General features: G+C 33.8%; 1 protein-coding gene across 1 annotated transcript in view; it reads left to right on the forward strand.

Annotated features, from left to right (window-relative positions):
- LOC132110398 (integrin alpha-9-like) overlaps positions 1-27,061 on the forward strand; it is an 81,708-nt gene that overhangs the window by 34,908 nt on the left and 19,739 nt on the right. Inside the window, exons 16-18 of the mRNA XM_059516968.1 lie at positions 20,982-21,134; positions 22,464-22,540; positions 23,518-23,665. Of these exons, the coding sequence (XP_059372951.1) occupies positions 20,982-21,134; positions 22,464-22,540; positions 23,518-23,665 (378 nt within the window). The remainder of the gene's footprint in view (positions 1-20,981; positions 21,135-22,463; positions 22,541-23,517; positions 23,666-27,061) is intronic.

The raw sequence follows: 27,061 nt of genomic DNA on the forward strand, positions 1-27,061 counted from the left end.
GACTTCTTCCTTTACTCAAGTACAGTCACACATGGTTTCCTTTTGCAGCTTTAAGACTGATGAGGGTCATTCTACAAAACCTTTTGTGTTCCTTCATCAACATATGCGTAAAAATGACTTTAAAACTGAATGGCTAACACTTTTACTATGCTGTTTTGAGTTAAAACTACCAGAGGTGGGTAGAGTACCCAAAAACTGTACTCAAGTAAAAGTAAAAGTACTTCTAGAAATATTTACTCAAGTAAAAGTAAAAGTACTAGTCTTGAATAGTTACTTGAGTAAGAGTAAAAGAGTATCGGATAAAAAATCTACTCAAGTAGTTAGTTACTAGTTACTTTGGGTCATATATACTGAGCCTATTTTTATTTAGATATATAGATAAAATGTATTTAATGTATGTGTGTGTGTATAAATGTATATATTTCATCAGCCTTTACTCCAATTTATGTAATTTATTATAAAACCCTGTCTGTTTACTTAAGTAACAGATATAGGTGTCATGCCATAACATATTTTTAATACGACTGACTTTATATTAAATGTGAATTTAACATTGAAAGTTAATGTGATATAAATATTGCTACTAATCTTTCATTGTTCAGAAAGAGAGCAAATAACATTTACATTATTAAAGATAATTTTCACTGACAGTCTAGATTTCAATCACTCTCAGAAACTCCCATTAAAATCACTGAAACTGTTAACACTGTGAAATCAATATTTTAATTAAAGATTCGTACACACATCTGCACTTTGTTGTTCCTGCGAGTGAATTCGCCAGAAAGAGGTATTCAGTCAGTGAGCGAGTGAAGGAAGCACCGGCATTTCAGCGATGACTCATCTGAACGCCTCTGATTGGCCAATGCTTTAATCAGCTCAAAAGAATCATGTGTGATTTGTTATAATGCGCAGCGCTGTATAAACGCATCTATCTCTGGCTAAGCGCCAGCAAGCAATCACAGATCTGAATTTAGCAGCTGATAATATGACTCGCTGAACGTACTTGCACCAGTGTGATTGTATTAAAATTAATAAAATCTTAATCGGCTGTTTTTTGTCTTTTGGAAGCTGCATTCAACTTGACTCCCCTCTGTTATAAGCCACACACGTACAACAAACTAATGTCCAGTGTTGGGAAGGTTACTTTGGAAATGTAATAGGTTACAGATTACAAGTTACCCTGTTTAAAATGTAATAGTAGTGTAACTTTTTCAATTACTTTATTAAAGTAATGTAACTAATTACTTTTGAGTACTTTTTGATTACTTTTCTAAATTTGTGAAAATTAAAGAATAATGAATAAAAGCATATACATCAACTTAAATACAGTTATCTAATAAGCATGTGTCGTATTCTGTGTAATAAACTCCTGAAACATTGGTGTTTTTTTTTAACTGCTGTCTCTTTGCATATGATATGATGATAGTTTTCTCAAAATAAGTAAAATGCACATGAAGTGACACAGAGCAGTTCTAGAAATTATGTTTATGTGCTAGTGTACTCCTATATTGAGGCAGCAGAGGTTGAAAACGCTGTGTAGTAAATGAAGCCATGTCTTTGCCATTAATTTACAGCAGGGGCAGACTGGGAAAAAAATTCAGACTGGAAAATTCAAACTCATACAAACAAATTCACGGACAAAACTATTTTTTGTATGGACCTGACATAAAAAAGGTTTAAATCTTTAATTTGGGGACATGCTAAATAATTAAAAGTTCTCTCCTGAACTGCACCTTCACTTCCATTTTTCTCTTCAGTCTCTTTATTTTGCCCTGTTATCCATCTTTCTCAGGACTTTAATACTCAAGATTGAACAAAACTATACTTTACAATACAATACTCTACAATACTACAATATCTTTATAGAAAAATCCTAATACTGTACACGAGTCATGTTTTCCTTATGCTTTTTTTAGCCTATATACAATAACCTTTTTTTTTGTTTTGTTTTTTTGCAAATGGATTTGTATTTATTTTTAAATAACTCAATTTGTAAAATCATTTTAAATTTTTGGTTACCACAGTTAAACAATAGTAACTATTTTCTCTGGATTTATAGAAATATATTAAAACGTTAATTTTCGTAAGGGTTGTGTTGTTGTCTGTCCGTAGCTCCCCCTAAACCTATAAAAAAAATCTGATTGTTTTTCAGCTAAATTACTACTGTAACATTACAACTGATAATAATGATGTCCTTAATATAGTGTTTTGAGTGATGACTGATGAGCAACGTGCTGCTGCTTGATTAATTAAATAAAAAAACAAAGAAAAAAAAGCATCTTTACAGATGAAACTGACCTGAAACCCTGAACAGTATAGTTCTGCTTCTCTGCTCCAGCTGTGCGCTTCCAAAGTCCACTCTCTCTCTCTCTCTCTCGATTGAGTCTGATCCAAACCGTTTGGCGGAGGCGCGGAGAGCGCGCGAGTCATGACTAACACTTCCTGATTTATTAGAGATTTAATTATCAAACGGCGGATTCGCAAATGATCGCTTTAGTACATTCGGCAGGCAATTATACAATAATGATATTAAAATAGCGGGCAAAATCGGCTGCCAGGCCACCGGGAATTGTCCCGGTTCTCCCGGTGTCCAGTCCGCGCCTGATTTCCACAGACACGCAGAATGTGCAGGAGTCATATATTGCATTTTTGGGGCTTAATATTCACAGACACTAGTCCATGTCATGTTTTGATTCAAGTGTACTGACCTACTTTTGATTTAGTCATCCAAAATGTGGCATATTCCATCCGCGTTAGGCATTTCGTTTTTAAGACTGGATTCTAAGAACCAGACTGTGTTTCCGCATCCCGGAAATTATTAGGGCGTATATCTCAGAATAGTCAGTGCAATTTGGGAAAGAAATCAGTTAAATCTGTATGTGGATGTGTGTAAATATTCAAATGTAATCCCCTTTGTAATCGTTAAAAATTTCATAAGTAACTGTAATTTAATTACTCATTTTTTCTTAGTAACTGTAACTAATTACAGTTACATTAATTTTGTAATTAAATTACGTAACGCCGTTACATGTAACTAGTTACTCCCCAACACTGCTAATGTCACAGTGGTAGTGTACTGTAATTGAATGTAGCCCAAGTTATTACCTGTTAAACAGTAGACAGCACACGCGGTGTTCATCTAATAAGGATCTCCATCGCTAGCAAATAATAGCCTTTGCAGATTTGCTTTCAATTCAGTGCAGTTCCAGCCACGTTTTCAACGCTCTTTCTGTTCTTAAACGTTACAACTCCGAGTGAACCACTTCAGACGCTCATCACGTGCGGCAGGGAACTGAACGACTCATTCAAACTGATTCATGAACCAATTCACTCGTTTGCCAATTGGTTTGATCAAGCCTTTGAACAGAATTGAATCAAAAGAATAAATCATTCGCGAATGGGCATCGCTCATTGCCCAGAGAAAAGTAGACGTCGCGTTTGCAATAAACTGAAGCATTTATAACATTTATTGCATAAAGATAAAGTAACGAGAGGAGCATCGCCCACAGTAACGAAGTAAAAGTACAGATTTTCCCCAAAAATTTACTCAAGTAATAGTATAAAGTACCCATCTTTAAATATACTCCGAAAAGTATTCGTTACCCCAAAAAATTACTCAAGTAAATGTAACGAAGTAAATGTAACTCGTTACTACCCACCTCTGAAAACTACATACTTCATACTGTGTTTAATTCAAATGTACTGTATATATGACAGAGACAGACACAGGGATGAAAGAGCACATTTGTTTGAATGAAATTATAAAGAATAATGAATTATATAATTATCTGTGCATCTCTCACTACAAACAATAAATCTGTTTAGTTACTTTGAAAACAGTCTTGTTGCTGAGAAATATTATGTTGCGATCCAGTAGCTAGGTTGTTTATTAATAAAAGTCACAGGGCAGCGCTGATGATATGTTTCTGTGTATGCACAGCACGATCTCCGATCTCTCTTTCTCTCACTGTTTATGTGCTGTGTGTGTGTGTGTGTGTGTGTGTGTGCATCAATTATTGCAGCGCATTAATATAGAATGGTGTTTAAACTGACTTGGAACTACCTGTGCATTAAATGGTTATCTGTGCTGTAGTGAAGTGGAGCATAATGCATCTTAATATTTAATCTTGTTTGTAGGCCATGCTGAATACTGTCCACATCTGTCATTAAGTGTGTGTACTTTTGATTAAACACCCTACAGTTTCTTTCTCATAATCAGAGTGTTGCATGTTAATTGCATCTTTTCACTTGTGGTCTAATGAGTCAGCATAGTTTATTTGACATTTGAGTGTTTTGAAGTTATCACAAATACAGGTTTATATTGTTTTAGAGGCTAGTTAACGTGTGATATTTTGAACTTAATGTTTTCCGAAGGTTGTCCTCGTGTTCTGGGTGGGCATGCGGATCTCACTGGGTGATCCTTAATGGATCAAGAAGCATAAACAGCCTTCGTCTGAAGTACAGACACTCATTTATCTGGAAGGCCACACTTGTCTCTGTAGATTTGACGTGAATCCTGTCTGTCAGTGGAAGAACTGCTGTGCCTTGCTTAAATTACAGTCTGAATGCTCCACAAAGAAAGGTTTACAAGTGTTTCCATCCAGGTGGAGTCTTTATTAGCTCCATGTGGAGAAAACAGCTGTCTTATCTGTTTTAATCTGGTATCGACTACTTTTTTTTTTTTATAGCAGAGCTTTGGTTTGTATCTTATCCCACAACACTTTAGACGGCATCTTTTGCATGTGCAAACATCTATCACGTTTTCTTCAGAACATGTAAATCTCAAACAATATTGAATTTGCACTGCTAATTTTAGAATAAATTCGATTATACTGAAACATACAGATTATGCATAGCAATCGCATAATCATAGCAAACATTTTCAAACTAGTCTGAAGTTAATTGACCTTGTTAGTGCAGCTTTGAATTAACCTGTCAGTCGTGTGGAAGTGAGATGTACTTTTATTGCATGGTATTCTTTTTCATTCTGTTAGCGGGGCTGTTCTGTTTAAAGTTTGTGTAAGAAAAGTATCTGTATCTGTGACGGGTTTTAAGATTGTTTAAACTGATCATGCCAAGCATGGTTTACTGCGGTTTTATTCTGAATATTGAGTGGTGTAGCAGCTCATATTTACACTAGCATTTACCTTTGGGGTCTTTTTAAAGGCTTAAGAAAAAAATTATCTTTTTTTTACCAAGGCTGCAGTTTTTATTATGTAAAAGATTATGTAAAAAAAAAAAACTGTAATATTATGAAGTATTATTATAATTTAAAATAAAATATAAAAATATAATTTATTCCTGTGATCAAAGCTGAATTTTTAGCATCATAACTCCAGTCTTTAATGTCACATGATCTTCAGAAATCATACTAATATGCTGATTTGTTGCATTATCATTATTATTATTATTATTATTATTATTATTATTATTATTATTATTATTATTATCAATGTTGAAAACAGCTGCTTCATATTTTTGTGGAAAACCATAATTTTTTTTTAAATCAGCAAATGGATATCATTTAATTAAAATAGAAAACTTTTGTAACATTTAAATGTTTTTACTGTCACTTTTGATCAGTCTTTGTTGAATAAAAGTATTAATTTCCTAAAAAAAAAACTAACTTGCTGACTTGATTATTGAATTATTATAGTGTACTGTTGTGTCATTGCTTGTTAGATGCTTTACTATAAATAGTCAAAATCCAAAATTATGTGGATAAAAATGTACAGATTCACAATGAATAATGCTTAAAATATGGATGGTTGTTTTCACCACGAATTAAAAAAAAATAAAAAATCTGACTTTTTATCTCACAATTCAGACTTCAAGGAATAAAACTTGTGAGATGAAAAGTCATTATTATTATTATTTATAAAAAAGTAAGAAATGTGATGCATAAACTTAGAATTGCAAGATCTCACATTTTCTCACAATTCTGAGAAGAAAACTCCAAAAGGTGAGATATATAACTTGGAATTGTGAAACTGTGACAACATGCAAAAAAAGATTTTTTTTTTTACTATATTTTATTCCAAAATTCAGTCTTATTCCAAAATTGCAAATGGCAGAAACGAGGCTTCCAATATGAATTCCCAAACCAGCTAGTTATAAAGTGTAAGCCTTGTATCAGTTTGTCAAACAACACTCAAATATGTTCCAAAACACGAGTGTGTTTGTTCAGGCGGCGAGCTCAAAGCAGCTCAATCCCCCGTCATCAAGCGTGATTTGGCTGCAGTCCCGAGGGCCAGTCTGCACAGCTATCCTCTCATTTATCTGGGTGTTAGCATCCCCCACATGAAGCCAGGACCCCCTCTCACTAGCTGAGGAATGCTAATGGAAACCAGCTGGCTCTCTATGCTTCTCCAGAGGGATTCTTCACAGCGGTCCTGGAGCTGCTGTTGTGTTAACTGGAGCTCTTTCTCTGGCCCCCCGGTGACATTGAGCCGAACGCATTCAGACTCACTATAGTTCACTATATTTAGTCACGCAGATATTACAGGAGAACATTTGGATGAACCTTTGTCTTGATTTAAGAGAGATCTGCATAGACTTCTATTTTGTTAACCTTTGTTTCTGAATAAAGTAAATAGCTGCTGATTTAGGGCTAGTTGAGGCCAATGAATGTGATATTTCTATTGGCAAATCTTTCTTTCATGAAATAGACCTTGAAATGGATTTGGTACTTGATTGACTTTAAAATCTTTATTGGCTGTCAATTGACCCGGCCATTTGGATTAGTTTGCATGCCTATTTCTTACAGAGATATTAAGTGTGCAATAAAAGTTTGTTTTTCTTTTATGTGCTGGTGAATATCTGATATTATTTGAATAGTTTATTATTTAGCATAACTACTTTACCTAAAATATTAATATTTGCAATAAAACAAAGTCTGTTAAGAGTGTAAAATAGTTTTTAAATAGTTTATTCATATAATTTTTTATATATATTTATACTGTATATACATACACATACACACATATAGTCAAATTTATATTAATTATGCATAATATAGCAAAATATATTGTTAAAACATTTAAAATCTATTTTAAATATATATTTTTGCAATAGAACAACAGTGTCTATTAAGAGTGTATAAAAGTAGCTTTTCAATTTTTTTATAATATTCAAATGAAAATATATATATTAGATTATCTCACCCCTAAACAGCACATAAATAATATAATATGTATATTAATAATATATTAATAATAATAATAATATGTATAATATATATATATATGTGTGTGTGTGTGTGTGTGTGTGTGCGTGTGTGTGTGTGTGTATATCTATCTCTGTCTGTCTATCTCTTATTTGAATATTTTCTTAATTACTCATACTGTGTATAATAATGTTTATATATATGTATATATATATATGTATATATATATATTAAATATTATGTATAATTACTATAAATATTAGAATATATATAGACTATATATTTGATACCACAATAGTAGACTGGCTTAAAGAAATGTGTATTGAAAATGAATTATATCAGTCCATAGACCGACTAAGACTAGCTTCAAAGTGGCCAAGTAGATATCAGTCGAACTCTGTAATAGAGTTGCGTTTATCTTTATTCTGTTTTATCCCCTAAACAGACACAGTCAGTGAGACGGCCTGTAGCACTTCCTTGACAGGGAGGTTCATTGCATCACAATCGAGAATTAGATGTGGTTTAATCAGATGAGGTTACGTACTGTACATTTAGTTGAACATATTCTGCTTTTCCAGAGCCCTTCCTGTGCACACTGAGGTTAGAAAACTTTGTAAAACCCATGCATCTTGCCAAAAGAAACAAGCGTCTACAAGAGCTTCACATAATCTAGTAAATAGTCTAGTTATAATTTCCGCTCCTTGGAATTACATAATGGATTCTTGTTGATCATTTTAAACATGTTTCTATTGGCACTGGTGATGGAATATCATACCAGACTGACAGATGTTTTTTCTCTGGCTATTTTTAGTTAGATAAACTTCATATGTGGTACACTAGCACCTGAGAGGTAAACGCTTTTTCAGTGTTTTCCGATCATGATGGATGTCAGAGTTTGTGGAGGATGTTGTCAGGAAAAACTTTTAGAGTTGAATGGAAGATTCGGCTGGATTCTTGGCTTACTATTGCCACCCTCATGCTAACCATTCACTTCATCATCTCATGTGATTCTAGTTTGTTTTTTGTGTGTGTTTTCTTCTTGGCACTCCATGCATGATGGGTCGAAAAACTGCATGGGTGGATTTTCCATATTGCATGTACTGGGTTGAGTGCTTTAAATGTCCAAGCTGAAGGATGAGGCATTAGAGGCTTCAACACTCAAATGAGCAGAAACCAGATGCAAGGGACAAATCTATTTCCTGTGTAATTGTGACAGTCACACACACAGATACCAGAGAGTGTTTTCTGGATGGTTCGAGTAGATGTAGGTCACCCTGAATCTCAGAGCAAATAAATGGGCCTGAATCCCTACACCGAAATCATTGTAGAGTATTTTGTATGAATGTAATATATTATACTGTGTATTTTAATATACATTTTTTTTATTATATATATAAATGAATTAAATATATTTAAGAAGAGTTTTAAATCTAGCTTAAACACACAATTATACAATATATCATTTTATAATATACATAATGTAAAATAAAAATACAACAATGCAACTATATAAAAAATAAATACAAATTAAAAAATTAAATGTGTAAACTTTTTAAATAATCTCATTTATATTACATATAATGTATATATATAATATAAAATAAACAAAATACAAGTTTATATTGTATATATATATGAAATTTCAGCCTTGCAATGCAGGAATAATGTACATTTAAAGTATATTAAAATAGAAAGCATTATTTACATAATATTTCACAATATTACAAAGCTGTATTTTCAGCATCATTCCTCCAGTCTTCAGTGTCAAATGATCTTCAGAAATCATTCTGATATTCTGATTCGCTGCTCAAGAAACATTTAGGATTATGGTTAATTTTGAAGAGTTGTGTTGCTTCATATGTTACTTTTTCAGGTTTGATGATGAATAGAGTGCATAATACAAATATTAGTGTCATTTTTGATTAATTGAATGCATCATTGCTGAATACAAGATTTAAAAACCTATGGAAGATAGTGTAAGTAGTCTAGATTTTAATTTATTCAGTTATTTACAGTATAACATTTCCCTATACTCATTCAGTCTTGACTTATCTGTTTGTTACATGTGATACTGCCTTAATTTGGCCTAAATCTGGCATCTTAGACAGCAGTAATTTTAGAGCCGCAAAGCCTTAAAATGCTGTCCAGGTAGACTGCTTACTAAGTTTTAGAACAGAGTTCAGTGCCACACAACACTGATCATATTTCTCATACACAGACATACTGTGTCAGATCGTGCAGTGTTGATTTGATGGTGTTCATAGCACTGACCCAGGGAGAGGAGAGGACTAGGCAGTTTGCCACACTACTGGCTTTGTGTTGCCACATATAACATAACGCTGCAATTCCTCCAGTGCCATTCCACGGGCTTCATTTACACCCGGCCAAGAAAGCTGACACAATGAATCCACACGGCAGAAAGGTAATCATATCCAGCTGTCTCCCATTAAACATGCTCACGACTCCAGCACCTATTTATAAAGCATGGTGACGGGAAAATATTAAAATGCAATATTAAGATGGCAATAAATGCCATGTAACGAGCTCGGAAACAGTCAAAACGGCGGAAAACTTCATATGAAGTAGCCTAGCTTCTGTTTAGTTGCCTGCTGAATCCAGGGAAAGTACACCGCATAGAGCTTAATATAATACTTACATAACAACCCCAGCTTCATAAGCATTACGTTATATAAGAAAAGTAAATGCATATGTGATAAATGATGTAAAGCTATTTATACAGGCTTAAGAAAAACTTGAATCAACATGACAATCATCATGTGTGTGTTTATATATATATATATATATATATATAATATGACATCACAATCAAATCTACAAAATATTGTACATGAATATTAATATATATTTGTTTATTTTTATTATTTGTATTATTATTTAATTTTTATTTAAATAATATATATTTATTAAGTGTTTTATATTATATTCGACGGTCTAAAATTATTTTAAGATGGTATAATGTCAATATTTTAATGTATAATAAATCATTATTATATTTATATGATATATGTTATACACTTAGAATTGTTAAAATGTTAATATATATATATATAAAAATATATATATTATGAAATAGTGAAATACTTTTCAAATGGTATAATATAAATATTTAAATATATAATAAAACAATATACTGTACTGTATATATAAAATGGGCCACAGAGAAAAAAATCTGGTGTACACCGGAAACCGTATCTCGAGCAACATTTTCGTTGTGAGAATTGCTTCACATACAGTACATGTGCATTTTGTCAAGCACACACTCTACTATTACCTTTGATTTTCCATTCCCTAAAGCATGCCTTTGGAGGTTATGTGTCTGGTATTTAACACCTGACTTCATCCACACCCTGGATGTTGTTGTAATTGTATGTGTTTTTCTATCGGAGTGCAGTGGTGGACTACCTTCGGTGTAGAGTCTCAAACATAGAAACATGTAGCAGTTTATTGTACGTCTCTCAGCCCACGTGCAGAAGATTACGAGATCTGCAGTGATCAGAACAATAGACCCAGAATAACTGCACTGTAAGAGTGGAGCAGTTTTATGAGGCCTGATCTCATCAGAAGCAGGAAGCATCTGTCGCTGTCGTCCAGAGCGTTCAGGATGAGCTGACGTTCACACAGCTGCTTCAGCAGGATCATACAGAGAGATAAACATTATACAGGGTCTGCACTTCAATCTACAGTATGAACATTTACTGGAGAGCTGAATTTGCACATTCATAGTTCAGAACAGTAAGGATTTACTAAAAAAGATTTTTGTTTTATTATTTTTTATGTGTTCCGGATTTAAGTGTTTGGTATATATTACTGTAAATAGAATATTGAATAGATATAGATAGATAGGTAAATAGAATATAATAAATGTAAATCTGCTTCTTTACTTATTATTCATCAGAGTTAATTTTCCTAACAATATTGTATCAGAAATTAACTGTTTTATAGCTGCATAACATACAGTATATGGGATTTTGCAATGTTATTATTTGTTTTTTTAAGATAGTATCTGAGGTTTTATTATAAATGGAATATTTAGATACATAACTCACCATATATGACAGCTTGAAGTCGGTTCCTCAACATAAGGAAACTCCTCTAACCTCTTTTGCCGTGTTTTTCTTTATAGAACTGAAAGCAAATATCCAATATCTTGCAACAGCGGAAGCAGAAAATATTTTAGACTCTTGGCAGTTTTGATAAATGCATTGTAGATAACTAAAGCTGTGCGGATATGATCTGATGCCTTTCAAAATGACTGACCGTTGTAAAAACAGAAGGTCAGCTTCTTAAAATACTTGATTTTTAGCTTGGACACACTTTGAATATGATAGTGTTCTTGAACTGGTTTTGAGGTGATGGAAGCCATATTCCCTCCAGCATCCATAACTCACTTTACAACTCCATAAAAGGAACTAATCCCAATCCTCCCGTGCTTCCCGGGTGCGTACTGCTTTTGGGACCTTTTCAGCCTGAGAAGGTGATGGCTTGGAATTCTGGGAATGAGTAGCAGGAGTGAAGGATTTCCTTGGCTCTCCCTACACTTACTCTTGACATGACCCACCTGCTCACGTAGTGAGTAAAACCTAAGGGCATATCAGTTATTCCAGGCGTTTATGTCGACAGATAGCAGCAGAGAGGACGTATAAAGCCATGGAAATTTTACTGTACATGTCAAGGCCAAAGGGATTAAGTTCTGTTGCTCTTCCGAATAAAATGGATGTCCTGCTAAATACCGGTGTATTTTTGCACAGCGGAAAGATTCCCAGGCAGTTTCATTTTTGTTGAAGTGTTCAGAAAGTGTATGTATCTTGGCCTGACTTTTCGCAAGCACTTGATGAATGCTTTGTTTTTTCGTTCTTTTTTATTATTATTTTGTTTATTTTTATTATTATTAGTTTATTTTTATTATTATTTTGCATAAATAAAACATGTTTTTTAGATAATGAAGGTTTTATTTTTTACTTTTAACCATAACATTTTAACTACTGCAATGCTTCCCAGTGTTTCATTTTGAGTTTTTTTCTTTTTTTGTAGCTATCATATTTAAATCGGTGTAAAAATATAGATAGTACAACTTTATTTATTTATTATAACTTATAACAGTTTTATATTTTTATAAATGTATAAATATATTTATAAAACAAACAAATATATAATCATATTTATTTAATAATATTATTATAACAATTGTGTTGCTGTATATATAATGTTTTTAAAACAAATATATAATAATACTAGATTTCTTTTTTTATAATATACATTACTTATTGTCTGCTTGTTTGGGGAATGTGCTTGTCTTGAAATAATGGTTGCAAAAAAACTGACCATCTGTCTGTCTATTAATTTCAATTAATAGTTTCAGTCAAATAAATAACATTAACTTCAACTGATTAATTGATTGGCATTTGATCACATTGGAAGTTTAACTGGCATTTTAGCATGTTTTATTTTATTTTATTTTATATATTTTTTGTTATTGATCATGCTAAATTAAGTTCACATACCTAAAAATCTGGATTTTCTTTGTGCAAAATGTAATTAAGTTTTTCCCTTTGTTTTTCAATTTGTGGTCAAATGTTCATGACAGATTTAATAAGATTCACCCCTTAATTTGATGTTCTGTATGGAGAGAAAATGCTTTCCATGTGCCTGTTTACACCACAGGAGCATGGCACCTCCATTCCAGCTTTATAAATCCCAGCTGTGTTTTCAACTTAGCATCACATGCCAAAATACCTTTTACATTATGAACATGAACCCATAAAAGGACATTGTTCCAGTAATGCATCCACTTATGTGTCATTGTGTCTATTTATATTATTTATTTCATACTGAACACATGCTAAATCTACTTTTTTCTGTGTGCATTATGCATTTTTTTTTTTTATGGACAGTCATATGATGTAGCCAATGTGTTATCAATAATCTAGAAGTGCATTGTGGGTGTTGTGTGCGCTGTCTAGCATAGGGCTCATGTGGAGGGGGACTGCATGCTAACCACACATGGAATAAGTTTCCAGCCAGCTGAAGTGATGCTCTCACTTCAGTGTTTGTTAACCATCAACATTCTCATGGGAAAATTTCAGCAGTCCTCAGGGGGTTAATGGGGAGGTTCGGAAACTATGTGTCCCTGTGATAACACCTGCAGTTTGGGCAAACAAGTCGAAATTATATCTGTCTCAACGTCAATACACTGCAAGAGAATCTACTAGACAGCATTTGACTGCATTATAGGCAAACCTAGAAGGTGCAGAATGCATGGCTGGGTTCTTGAATTTATGTTGCTGTGAGTCTTCTTGAAATTCACATTAAATTAATATATATAGACAAATGTTTTGAAATGTTTCAATTTGGATGATAGTTAGAAAAGCTGCTTTTGGAACAGAGCTAAAGAGTAACAAAAGTTGCATTACAGAAACATGTTTTGTGAAACTAGGAAATGCTTTTCCTTTTAAGAAACCCAAAAGTTCTGTTCATTATCATTTTGGAAAAAAGGGTAATTAATGGGTAAATTTCAGAGTGGAAGATAGGCTAGTATGAAGGTCATATTTGGATGCAAATGAAGAAGATGCAACAATTCTGGTATGAAATTCTGCATTAGGTTCACATATTACTATTACAAACAAAACATTTGAAGAAACGGTTTTCACTCTGTTTTGCAAGAAAAGCTCACAAACATTTAAAGATTACCTTCAAAAAAGATTGTTTACAGTATAGGGAAAGCATTTATTTTGCAATCCCATCTTGTCCCATCACGTGTTGTCATTGCTGACTAAAACTATTAAAAATAGATGACAATCGAAATACAGCATTAATAAAATAAATGTAAACATTAGATGAAAAGAAATTAAACATTTGCAATGTAAAAGAAATAATAAAAATAAAACAACCATGTGAAACAAAATTAAAAATAATAACAAAAACACTTAATCTAAACTATAAAATAAAAAAAATTAAAATATGAATCTAAATTAAATATTAATCAGTAGTATATCAATAATAATACAATGACACTGTAACCTGTCCATGCACATGTTTTATTATTTGCATTTAGCAGACCTTTGAAGCATTTATGTGTCGTGACACATCAGTGGAAAACCTCTGAACTAAACTACATCATATCTCTCGCCACACAGCACAATTATGTTCTGTTTGACACCATCTGACTTACTTTTCTTTGGCCTGTTTTGAAGCGGTTGGATAGCTGCTAGTTTGATTTGTTTATGAAATAAGACATTCCTGTACATGGACTAACACTTCAGGAATGAGTGTCTGCGATTTATCATCAGTTTCAGATGAGCTTGTGGGTTTTGGAGGGAGATCTGAGAGATATCTCCCCGCTCAGTCTTTGCTTGGTTCATGTCCGGTTCATTCCAGCCTTTAGTGCAGTAATCAAATGCAGCTTCACCTGTTCTGTTTCTGGACATAATAATTATTCTTTCATGCTAATTTGTAGTTTTCCACAGGCTAAGTGATTTATCCCAAGGTGGAACTGGATTGGTGTGTTGTAAATGTTGTAAAAGTCTAAATCTGTTTGTTCTGACACTTGAATAAGTTAATCACATTTGCAAACACATGCAGCAAATAAACACAGTTATTTCAGGCTCCATGAGTTGTATTCTTCGTCACAGTTATTCATTTTATTTCCTTGAAATTTGTTGCCCCTCTGTATCTTATAATTGGTTCCATATGGGATGTTGTTGTCTTGAACCATGTCTGTCCAGGAAAATATTACTAGATGAGTTTATGTCTTTGTACTATATTTCAACTTTGTTTGGTTGTCCAATTTTTTTGGGGGGGGGGTTGATTGGTTCATGTTCAGTTGGGTCCTGTGAGTATAAATGACATATATGAGGGATTTTATACTGGAAAAACTTAAGGTTTCACTCATTTATCACTTGCATGAAATAAAATGGATTTTGCAAATCAGGTTATATGATAACTTTGGGTCATAGTTATGTTTTAGCATGGATAGCAGCTTTGGTCATTAACAATTGTGTAATTAATAATGCATGTGGAAAAACTCATTATCATGACACTGGTTGCCAGATAATTGTTGAAGGAATAATTGACCCCAAAAATGAAAATTGCTGGAAATCTACTCCCCCTCATCCCATCCAATATGTAGATGAGTTTGTTTCTTTATTAGATTTGGAGAAATGTAGCATTGCATCACTTGCTCATCAATGAATGCTCTGCAGTGAATGGGTGCCGTCAGAATGAGAGTCCAAACAGCTGATAAACACATCACAATGATCCACAACACTCAAGTCTATCATTTAGCCTAATGTCTTGTAAAGAGAAAAGCTGTGTGTTTGTAAGAAGGGAAATTTTCATTTTTGGGTGAACTTTTCCTTTAAGGAGTTGTTCATGTTTATTCTTTTGATTAATGTGTCTGTACAGCAAATGATGCAGGTTAGATTGCATGCTGAATATGTTGAATAGTTTTTCAAATGTATGAGCCATAATAATAGTGATCTTTGGATTGAAGTTCACGTATTGCTGTAGTTGATGTTTTTTGTGAGTTTAGGGTCAAAGGTCTTGATTTCGGAAAAAAAAGTGCTGGTTTGTGCATGGTATGCATGTATTTAATAACTCTTGGAACTGGTGGAAGCCATGTGAGCAAGAATCCTCTCAGCCAATCACGATCACCGTCTGCTGAGATGACATCATCCCTTTAGTCTTCCCTGAAGAACAGAAAGAAGTTGTGTTCAGCCGCCCCGCTTATCTTTAAGATAAACTGAAGATTGTCTCATATTGGCACATAACTGAACTACTTAAGCCATTAAATACAAATTACATTCTTGAAAGCATTTCATGATATCAGCCTCCCTGTTTCTACCCACAGATTAAGAGTGTAAGTTTGTCAGAGAAAGGTGTTTTACTGCCCGATGCTGTTGAAAAACCTTTTTACATTCCACAAAGATGTCTTGCTTTCCCGTGAAAAGATATCTGATCTTCCTTAAAACAAGATAAATTTAGCTTAATTGCATAAGATCTTAAAGAATTGTTGTATATATATATATATATATATATATATATATATATATATATATAGAATTAATTGTCCATTGATAATTTTAAGCCTCAAATAATAATAAAAAAAAAAAACACAACTTCCCAATTTCTCAGGTTAATGAACCATTCGAAGGTTTGGGGTTAAAAAAAAAAGAATGCTTTTATTCAACAAGGATATATCCTATATTAAATTGATCAAGTGACACTAAATATATTTATAATGTAAGCCAATAAAAAAAATATATTTCAAACAACTGCTGTTCTTTTGAAACTTTCTATTCATCAAAGAATCCTGAAAATAAAATGTATCAGTTTCCACAAAAATATGAAGCAGCACAATTGTTTTTGACATCATGTGACACTGAAGACTGGTGTAATGATGCTAAAAATTCAGCTTTGCATCACAGGAATAAATTACATTTTACAATATATTCAAATAGAAAACAGTTATTTTAAACTGTTTTCACTGTATTTTTAATCAGAATCCTGATGGTTTTAATTCAAAAGAAGATTAAGATTAACCACTTATAATCACATGCTCATCACAACGTCTTTGTGTGAAACTCTGAACCAGCTCTTATCATTCAATCAGCACTATTTCACCACTGTCTCCATGTTCAAGCGCGTGAGGTCAGACTCAGTGATCCTCAGACCAGAGAATATTGCTCTGGTGAGTTTGGGAATGGACGGCGTCCAACCCTTCATAAATTAGACACTGTATTACCCACACTCGTGGCTAAAGAGGTTTTTTAATCATACTTTTCTTCAAGTGTGCTGAATGTCATCATCTGATCACTTTCAGTAACACAAAACATACAAACACAGTCCACTTATACTCTCTTATACTCACTAATGATGCATTATTTGGTGAAAAAATACAGTAAAAAAATTGTGAAATATTATTAAAAGTCAAAATAACTGTTTTCTATTGTAATGTATTTTAAAATGTAATTTATTCCAGTGATGCAATGCTGATTTTCCAGCAGCCATTACACCAGTTTTCATTGTAACATGATCATTAGGAAATAATTTTTTTTTGCTGTTCAGAAAATATTATTATTATCAATGTTGGAAACTGTTGTGCTGCTTCATATTTCTTCGGAAACTGTGAAATATTGTTTATTTTCAGGATTATTTGCTAAATTGAAAAACAGCATTTATTTGAAATATAAATCTTTTATAAACATTATAAATTTCTTTAAGTTCACTTCTGAACAGTTGAATGCATCCTTGCTGAATAAAAGTGTTCATTTCTTTCAAAAAATGCTCACCGACCCTCAACTTTTGAATGAGAGTTGATATGACAATCATCAAGGATCATGGTATGTATCAAATTTATATCAAATGGTTGTAAATAAAATATGAAAACACTACTAATTACTAGTAGCTCCTCGAAATAATTACACATTATGCACGTTATTTATTAAATAGGTGCTTGACTTGACATGCAGACATGCAGCGGCCAGTTATTTATTATTCATATACTAGTTTTCAGTAGTGTTGAATGATTACGTATATAAATACACAGTAATATGAACACTGTGGCCTAAAGTGTAACCATTGATTCTGACCGTTTAGTTTTATTGCAGTCATAAAAAGTGCTATTATGACTTGCGAATCCGCCTGTGGGAAGCCGTTCTGTAGTGCTGAGTCTTTCCGTGAAAGGCTTTACTGTGCCACACAGAAACAATGTAAGGAAACAGACGCCACTTCAGCCGTGTGGTTCGTACACTGAAGCCCTGTGGCGACTGACTGACCTGCTTGGCTCGAGTCTGTCAGTGTGTTCGTGGTATGTAAGGAGCAGTTGTTTGGAACCCCTTCGCCCAATTAAAGGACCTGAGGCGTGCTTTCTTCTGCTCTATAAATACAGTTTATAATTGAGCAAAGCATGGAGTCTGGGGGGTTGGGAAAGGAGGAAGCAGAAGGCGAAAGGAGGCATTAATAATAATGATAAAAGCTATTAAAAGCGCAGGCCGAGACATCTACTACTTCCTTGTGCAGGAGGTGCTTTTCCTGTCGCTTTTCTCTGTGTGGTTTTACTGGAGTAAGAAGCTGATCCATCTTCTACTTGCGTTCTATCCCCTGGTTTCACAGACAGGGCTTAAGACTAGTCCTAGACTAAAATGTAAGTCTGAGCTGTTTCCACTGAAATAAACTTGCACTGACTGATCTTAAAAATATATCAGTGCCTTTTTAGTTTTAAGATGCACATCGGTAATGTTTTTTTCTAAGCATGTTTATAAAAATTACTTAAATGTCCTAATTGATCTATGGTCTAATCCTGGCTTAGTCTAAGCCCTGTCTGTGAAACCGGGCCTATAAGTCCTACTTCTTGTCATTGTCTTAAAATTATAGTAAACAAATTGTTTCATAAGAAACATACAAATAAAACTACAATGAAAGAAGTAAAAATTGAAAAAAGCAATGTTAAAATTAAATAAGATTCCACATTAAAAGGGACAATAATGCAACAACAACAAAAAAAGTTTTGGGGATTCGGCCAATTGAACTGAATTACTTGAAATGCACTTTCATGTAAGATTAGTTGGACTGTTCAAAATAACTTAGTTATCACTACTTGACTGTTTATTTAGTCTGGTGATCACTTTTAATACACTGAATATCGTGAATGAAGTTGGTGCACACTTAATCTTGTTTTACTGAAGAACAAGAGCTCATTCATGTTCTCAGTTCACATGTGGCACATTGACTGTTCCTGAGGTCTGGCCGTGTGTCCCCTGATCTTTACTGCTCCACAGGATGGGGATCACCAGTCAACAGTTCATTTGATATACGTACTGCTTCAATCCCAGCTGGGACCTGAGGAGAACACCAGCTCCTTGCACAACTCTGAGCTTTATATTGTTCATTTTACGACTCAAGCGTAGTACTGTAACAAAAGCCTCTCTCTGGATGCCAGCTGGCACACGAGAGGCTCTCAGCTGATGAACGTGGCAGCTTTCACAGGACTCAGGCCATTAAATGTTTAATCTAGGGTTTATCACACAAGCTTTGATTCTCAGATGCTTTGATTTAGACACCTACATCTCCAGCACAAAGCAGGGGTTTTGTGTGTGTGTATTTGTGACAGCATCTCCTTTTTAGTATTTTTATACTGTTATACTTTTGTAAGTATAACAATGAGTTTTTAATAATAATAAGTTTTTATTTTATTTTATATGAAGTAGTTTAGTCTATTTTAGGGTCATGTCATTCCAAAACATTTATTTATTTTATTACATTTTTTTTTTGTTTCCTTTTTTGCATGTTATTGTCAACAAAATGAAATTTAAGTTTAAGTAAAATCAAATTACAAAAAACTGAAATAAAAATCTACAAATAAAATAAAAGCTAAAAAAAAAAAAAAGAAAATAAGTGACTAGCACAACTTAAAGTCAAATTTAAGTAAAAAAAGGAAAATATAAAACAAAAGATAATTCAAAATATTAATACTATTCATATATATTAATTTATTTATTTTAGTGCCATTTTAAGCTAAGAAAGCAATATAATATACTTTTTTTTTTTTGTAAATTCATAAATGTTTTTGAAATAAAAGCTTTGCAAATTTACAGAAAGTCGTACAGGTTTCTAATAAGTAAATAAGTGATGACAGAATTTTCATTATTTGGGTGAACTGTGCCTTTGATTATACTATTGTCTTTATTCTGTCATGTGCAATAAACACACATGTCTCATTTAATGGTGTAAATAAGTCTTAAACCTGTCCATTCAGCCGCCGCACCTCTGTTTCCTGCAGTAACTCTATCAGCATGTGAGGTGCAGGACAGGATGTGCCCTATCTAGTGCATCACGATGTGTTAAAACATCAGCCTGAATCAGCATCGCTGAGGAAGAGGATGGGTGGGTGGACAAACAGAAACCATGTGATAAAACTCAAGGGAAGAAAGAAAGAGAAGTGAAGGGGTGCTCAGTATGCTTTTCTATCCTGGTGGTGCAGATGAAAGTGCTTTTCCAATGACCGTTTCTCTTTAGTGTCCTCTAATGAGGATGTCCAGATTTGATCCTGTTCAGTCTTTCGTTTGACTGTTTCCAAGCAGTGTGCCAAAGGAAACACTCCTCGGCCCGTGGCTCATATTGACAAAATAAGGGAAGATGAAGTGTGTCGGGGCAGAGCAGTGCCAGCTTTTTCCGAATGTTCATCTAATAGCTTTTGGTGGCTCTTTAATGGCGCGCTGTTCACTTGACTGAGCCAGCAAGTGCTTTAAGCAGCTTTGCAAAGAGCCTCGGTTATAAAGCTTTTCAACGCAAATGTGATTTTAGCCCGTGCAAAGCCAGTTATACTGCCACCGATTGAACTACTTGTCATATGGGCTATTCATCTAAACTTACATCAGTCTGTGCTTTTGTTTTGACACATTAGTGGATGTTATGTGATGTTGGTCTATTTAAAGGAAAAGTGTCGTTTCTGTGCCAGTTTCAACACTAAAGGAAAAATAACCAGATCTGTGCATTTTCTGCAAAATTATCATTAATTAAACTAAAACCATAAAAACACTTTTTTTTTTTATTACAGCTATTTGCCTAAGCAACATTTCTCATTCTTCAGCTAATTCGGTTTGTTTTAGTTTAAGTACATATGTTAAAAAAGGACAAAAACACATAATAAAATTACTAAAATTATGACAAAAAATTTAATATAAAATATAATATTAACAAAAACTATAATTGTATATCAGTGACTTTGAAATTAATAGTGACACATTGCCGTTTTTATTGTTTATATGTCACGTTTTCCCATTTTTGTGCTTTTTAACAGAAAGAAGTGAAGGATGTGTTTGCCGCCATAGTGTTCGAAGCAGCCTACAGTTTAGGAAAACACATTGTGGATGAACACCAGGACCGTGACCTTCCCTCGCTCACTCCTATTCTACGCTGGAAAAAAGGAGAGAAGATCGCTGCAAAGAATGAGGTTTGAATACTTAAGTTTTAACTGGACCTAAAAAATGAAGGTAAAAAAGAATAGAACTGAAGATGACCAAGATCAATCTAAGAAACTTTAAAATAAAAAAGTGAATTACATTGCACAGTGTCCTAATGCAATAAGTTTATTATGTTTTATAATAAATGTATTGTATTATACATGATCAGTACATGGTTTGTTTGTACATCAGTATAACAGATTCTCAAGTGCTTCCTGTATGTCTTCTGTATGTCACTTCATCATCTCTGCCTTCATTACAATCCTCATCCATCAAAACTTTAGTAGCCAGACACTGGTTTGCTTTATCCATTCAATAATGTAATCAGTGTAATCAATCTGGTTTTCTTCACATTAGAACTGTTTTGATCGATTGAATGCATTTGCTTAATGGTTCATTGGACTTAAAAAATTCCCAAATTTTAGCAGCTTTCGATCACAAACAGAGAAGCAGAATAATATTAAAGGGTTAGAACAGAAACTTCTGCCTAGCAGGGTTGCTCAGTATGATAAGCTCCCAGTGTCAATTATCATCTAACTGCATGTCTAAATTACTTTTTTATCCTATTTACATCTAGGGTGCATATTAGTACTTTTAATGTGCATGTATTAGCAGGAAAAGTATACATGTTTGTACCTAAATGGCGCATATTACTACCTTTTAAAAGTGTCCGATTTTGTACATTTATTTCTGTATGTTTATTTAATTTTATTGAATTTTTTGCCTGTTTTTAGATTTTAATATCTTTACAATGGTCTTATATAGTACATTATTTTCTTTTACTCTTGTACTCATTTGCCATTGACATCAGCCAGCGTCTTTAAATGCCAAAAGTGACCAAATTCTCCAGTTATAAATGTGGTTTTAGTTAGCGCTCAATGATGGCTATTGACTCTTGTGAATGGAATGTGGAAGATTGATGAATTTATTTGCCAACACGCCACTTCATAACCCACCCTCTTGTTAGGTCACATGCTTTTCCCTCTCAGCTTTAGGAAACAAGCTGCTGGCATCTTCCAGCGCATCAGGAATCCATTACAGTGGAATCTGAGGCTATTAGTAACCGTACAGTTTGTCTGTAGCGCTAAAGCAAAGGTGTCAGTGTCAGAATCTGTCCAATGCAAACACACAGCACTTTCTCGTGCATTACGTTTGAAACCGCTTCTCAAATACTAGCGCTTTTTAGGCCATTGGGGAAAAAGTCCCATCCAGTGCCTAAAGTCTTGCTCAACAGCACCCTCTAGTATTAGTATCCCGTCTCGGGTTATTCTGACAATGAAGTGATGTAAACATCCTGTGCTCTGTTTGACTCTTCACAGACGTGGTTTGAGAAGAACTGTCTGTCAGAGGACTGCGCCGCTGACCTGAGGCTTCATGGGAAACTGCTGCTTTCTGGGTAAAGCCTCTGGTCCTCTCCTGGTTTCAGTCGATTTGCGTCATTTGGGTTGAGTCTCTGTGGGTGTGGACACACACTTGGCTCTCACCCGTCCATGACGTCATTCATTAACCGGGCTAAAGGAGGTCTAGCAATCTGGTTCTGAATTATCTGGTTTCTCTGTAATCAAAAGTGTTTCCTTAAATGCTGAACCTTCACTGTTTAAAGAGCGGATGGTGATTTCACTGATTTCACTAATTGAAAACACATTTTACTGTAACGGCTACATAACAAGAATTCATGTTCTGTGACAGTGTGTTTTGTATCAGAAAAATACTATAAATCTAATTTTAGGATACATTCAGATATTTTACTTTTAATATCATTTTTTTGTTAAAAATAGTCTTCAATAAAAATAGAAATACAGAACGATAGATAGATAGATAGATAGATAGATAGATAGATAGATAGATAGATAGATAGATAGATAAAAAAACTTATTTTCACAATACAATATTTACAGTATTTGAAAACATTGAAAACAATGTCAATGCAAAATTATTAATTCTACTAAAATATGCTTTATTTACTTTATGCAAAGTGTAATTTCTTATTTATTTTCATATCTGAATTCTCAAAATTCAAAGATGTTTCAAGAAATACTACAGTTAATATATATGGTAAATACTTAAAGATTAAAATAATGTAATCATTAATTTCACAATATAGTGATGAGAATTTGCTAATAAAATTGTCATGAAAAGTCACAATGCATAAATATTAATTTTCATAAAAAAGGCATAATTTTTTTTTTATGCAATATTTCATTTCTTTTGCTTATGGGGTGAAATACGACACAGAAATATTAAGATTGATATTCGTTTCATATTTAGAAATTTAGCAGATGCTTTTATCAAAAGATAAGGAATTATTCTTAACCGGTTTCTTTCATCATGTTGTCCTTGTCTCACTTTTTTCTCGTTTCTCTCGTTTCCCAGGCGTTACATCAGTTCTCATCTGGCTCTTGGTGGAGTGAGAAACGTGTCTTTAAATGTAACCATCTCTAATGCTGGAGACGATGCCTACGACACCAACATCTACTTCAACTTCTCTAGAGAGGTTCACTACATCAACTTCTTACAAAGAGTAAGTCAGTGATACTGTGTGTTTGTCATTTGTTTCTCTGTACCAGACTTTTGTGACGCTTTGGTATCTTGCAATCCAGCAGCTAGTTTAGCGACCCCTCAAATGTGTTCATTGTTAAACACCAATTTGTTAAAAACCTACTTAAAACTACATAAAAGTCTGCCAATTAGACTGAAGTCTTTAAACATTCTGTATGTAATATGCACGATGCAGCCCAAGGGTGTGCCATGAACTCAGTGCCAAATAGTGACCAGTAGATTAAATTATATTTACTGGAAAATGTGACAAGTCTGAATCCCCTTTTTAAGGGTATGTGGTCATCGTATCCATTATTTAAAGGGACAGCTTGGAAAAAGGCATGTAGAATATAAAGATATGAGGAAGTTGTTGAAACAGGAGGAAGTGCACAGTTTTTGCAGCTGGTCAGCGTATCGTTATCTCTGGCTTCTCAAACTCCCTCATGTTCTGCTTCCCCTGCTGAAAAGTATTCTGTAGTTATCAGCAGCATGAGGAAGAACATTTCCTCCTTTAGTTTGATGATTAATGGAGAGACTCTTTAAGATTGATGAACAGACCACTTTAAAATGAACTCTGCCTTTTTAAAAGGGAAACGAAGCAGTGGAATTGCACATTTTAATACATTTTCTTTCATTTTTAAGGGATAATGTATATATTTGACCACGTGTTTCTAGTTTTGATATTTTCTATATTTACTGATTTACAACAAAAAACACAGAGGACGCAAAATGCACTGTCAATAACAATATTAATAATAATATTCTGGCATTATTTACTTGCCCTCATGTTGTTCCAAACCAGTATGATGTTCTTTCTTTACTAAACATGTTTTAGTTTTTTTAATTATTTAAATTAAATAATTACATTAACAATTTTATTGTTTTAAATGTTTTTTAACTTTAGGGGATGCTCTCTATATTTGGTCACATATTTCTAAAATGTTTTTTTTTTTTATATTTACTGTTTTTACAGTTTGTTTTGTCTTTTGTTTATTTAAACGGACTGATTTTTAGGGGGGAAAAAAACAGAAAAGATGCAAGATTGTACCATGAATAACTTACAAAAATACTTTATTAAAGGAATGTCAATTCAAACCAATGTGAATTTTTGTTATTAAAATAAATATTTAAATGTGTTTAAATTATAAAATTTAAAGGGATAATTTATTTACTTTCATTTCCTCACCTTTTGACAAAATAATTATTGAAAAATAAATTAATGTATTTTTATTTATTATAAATAAAATTGCATAATTATATGTATTAATTTAAATACATTTTAAAAAATCATGCTGTCCTTTTCCAAAAACCAAAGCATATTACATAAACATACTATAAAAAAAAATTCCCCACAGAAGATAGAAGAGTCATACGACCTTTGAATTACATTTTTATTTTCAAGTTTACTTTTGGTCTGTCCTTAATTGAGTATTTAATATTTGGACCATTTGTTTTTGCATTCTGAAATCCTTCTGAAAGAATTCAATCATCTTCAACATAAACATACTGTGGTCTGTTTTACATGCGCTCAGATTTCACTTTATATATCCGTGTGTTTTGAAACAGATGGAGCTCTTAACATTGTTTTAGAGTCTTAAATTTCATTGGATAATTTTTGCGGCACTAGCTCTCTCTTCTGCGAGTAATTCCTCATGACGGTTGAATGGGACACATGCGGACGACCAGGTGGAAGTGTATTGTGAGAAGACGCAGGGGCTACACTTTGTTTGCTGTTTTAGTACTGTACACACAGCAGGATGCCTCTAATTACCCCAAAGCCACGAGAAGTCGTCTGTGTTGATGTGACCCGTCCTCACACGTCTCCCTCAGAGCACTTCAGCTCTCCGTCATGCCGAGTGTGAACTCGTGCTCGCCTCTTGTTTTATACTAGGTCCTGTTGACTCTGTGTTTGTCTTGCAACTCAAACCATCTGCAGCAGTGAACTAGTTTCAGAAGCTCTATCGCACTGTTTAGGTGGCCCCGGGGCCCCTCTGGCAAAGAAATACACTCAGTTTAATTTGATAAACGGCATATTGTCCTTCTATTAGATTACGGCAGGTGAAGCGAAGACCTTCAATTTGGTGAGCAAGCAATTCAATTAATTTTAATGTTACTGAAGCAGTAAAAGACAAGACTGAGAGAGAGAGAAACAAGCTGGTTGGAGATAAAATACAAGAGTTTATTTTACAGTTGCAAATCCAGTGCATACATCATTTGAGATTTGTTAATGTTTCAATGTAATAACACACTGAGCAAAGAGTACTTAATGAAAACACCTCGTTGCTTCCAGTACAAGACGGAATACAATTACCAAAACAGAAATGACAAAACAATGGGCAGATTTAGAGATGTGGCATTTGAATGGCCTTTCTTTGAAAGAAGGATAGTACAAGCACACTTTCTACACAAAATACATTTACATTAAGTCATTATGCAGACTCTTTTATCCAAAATGACTTGCAATTGGAGTAGACATACAGGTGAATCTCAATTAATTAGAATGTCATGGAAAAGTTCATTTATTTCAGTAATTCAACTCAAATTATGAAACTCGTGTATTAAATAAATTCAGTGCACACAGACTGAAGTAGTTTAAGTCTTTGCTTCTTTTAATTTTGATGATTTTGGCTCACATGTAGCTTTCCACCAGTACAAGGAGATAAAGAGAGGTGTAACATGGGCTCTTTTGGGCTCATTGAAGACCAGTCATGCCACTGCATTCTGAATCATTTCTAGAGGTTCGATGGTGCTTGATGAAAGTTAAGCCAGGAGAGCATTGCGGTAGTCCAGCATAGAAATAACAAGGGCCTGGACAAGAGGTTGTAGTAGTGGAAGAAGATCGATTAGTCTTGCAATGTTGTCTTTGATGGTCAGCTGGTCATCAAAGGTTAAACTAAGACTTCTGACTGAACTTGATGGGGTAATTGTATAAGAACCTAGCTGGATGGAGAAATCATACTGTAGAGTTGGAGTGGCAGTGAAGACAAGAAGCTCAGTATTTGCCAGGTTGAGCTGTAGTTGATATTACTTCATCCATGCCGAGATGTCTGCCAGGCAGTCTGTGATCCGTACAGCTACCATTGAATCATCTGGTTGAAATGAAAGATAGATCAGTGTCATCAGCATAGCAATGTTAGAAGAAACAATGTGCCTGTATGATGGGACCCAGTGATGTTGTGTATATGGAGAACAGGAGGGGTCCAAGAACTGATCCCTGTGGAACCCCAGTGACAAGTTGATGTGCTTTGGAGACCTCCCCTCCCCAAGCCACACTGAAAGACCTACCAGTGAGATAAGATTCAAACCAATGAATTGGAAACCCTTTGATGCCCAGTGATAAGAGGGCAGACAGGAGGATCTGATGATTAGATTAGCAGAT

This window comes from Carassius carassius, chromosome 30 (genome assembly GCF_963082965.1).
Source record: "Carassius carassius chromosome 30, fCarCar2.1, whole genome shotgun sequence".
Classification (NCBI taxonomy): domain Eukaryota; kingdom Metazoa; phylum Chordata; class Actinopteri; order Cypriniformes; family Cyprinidae; genus Carassius; species Carassius carassius.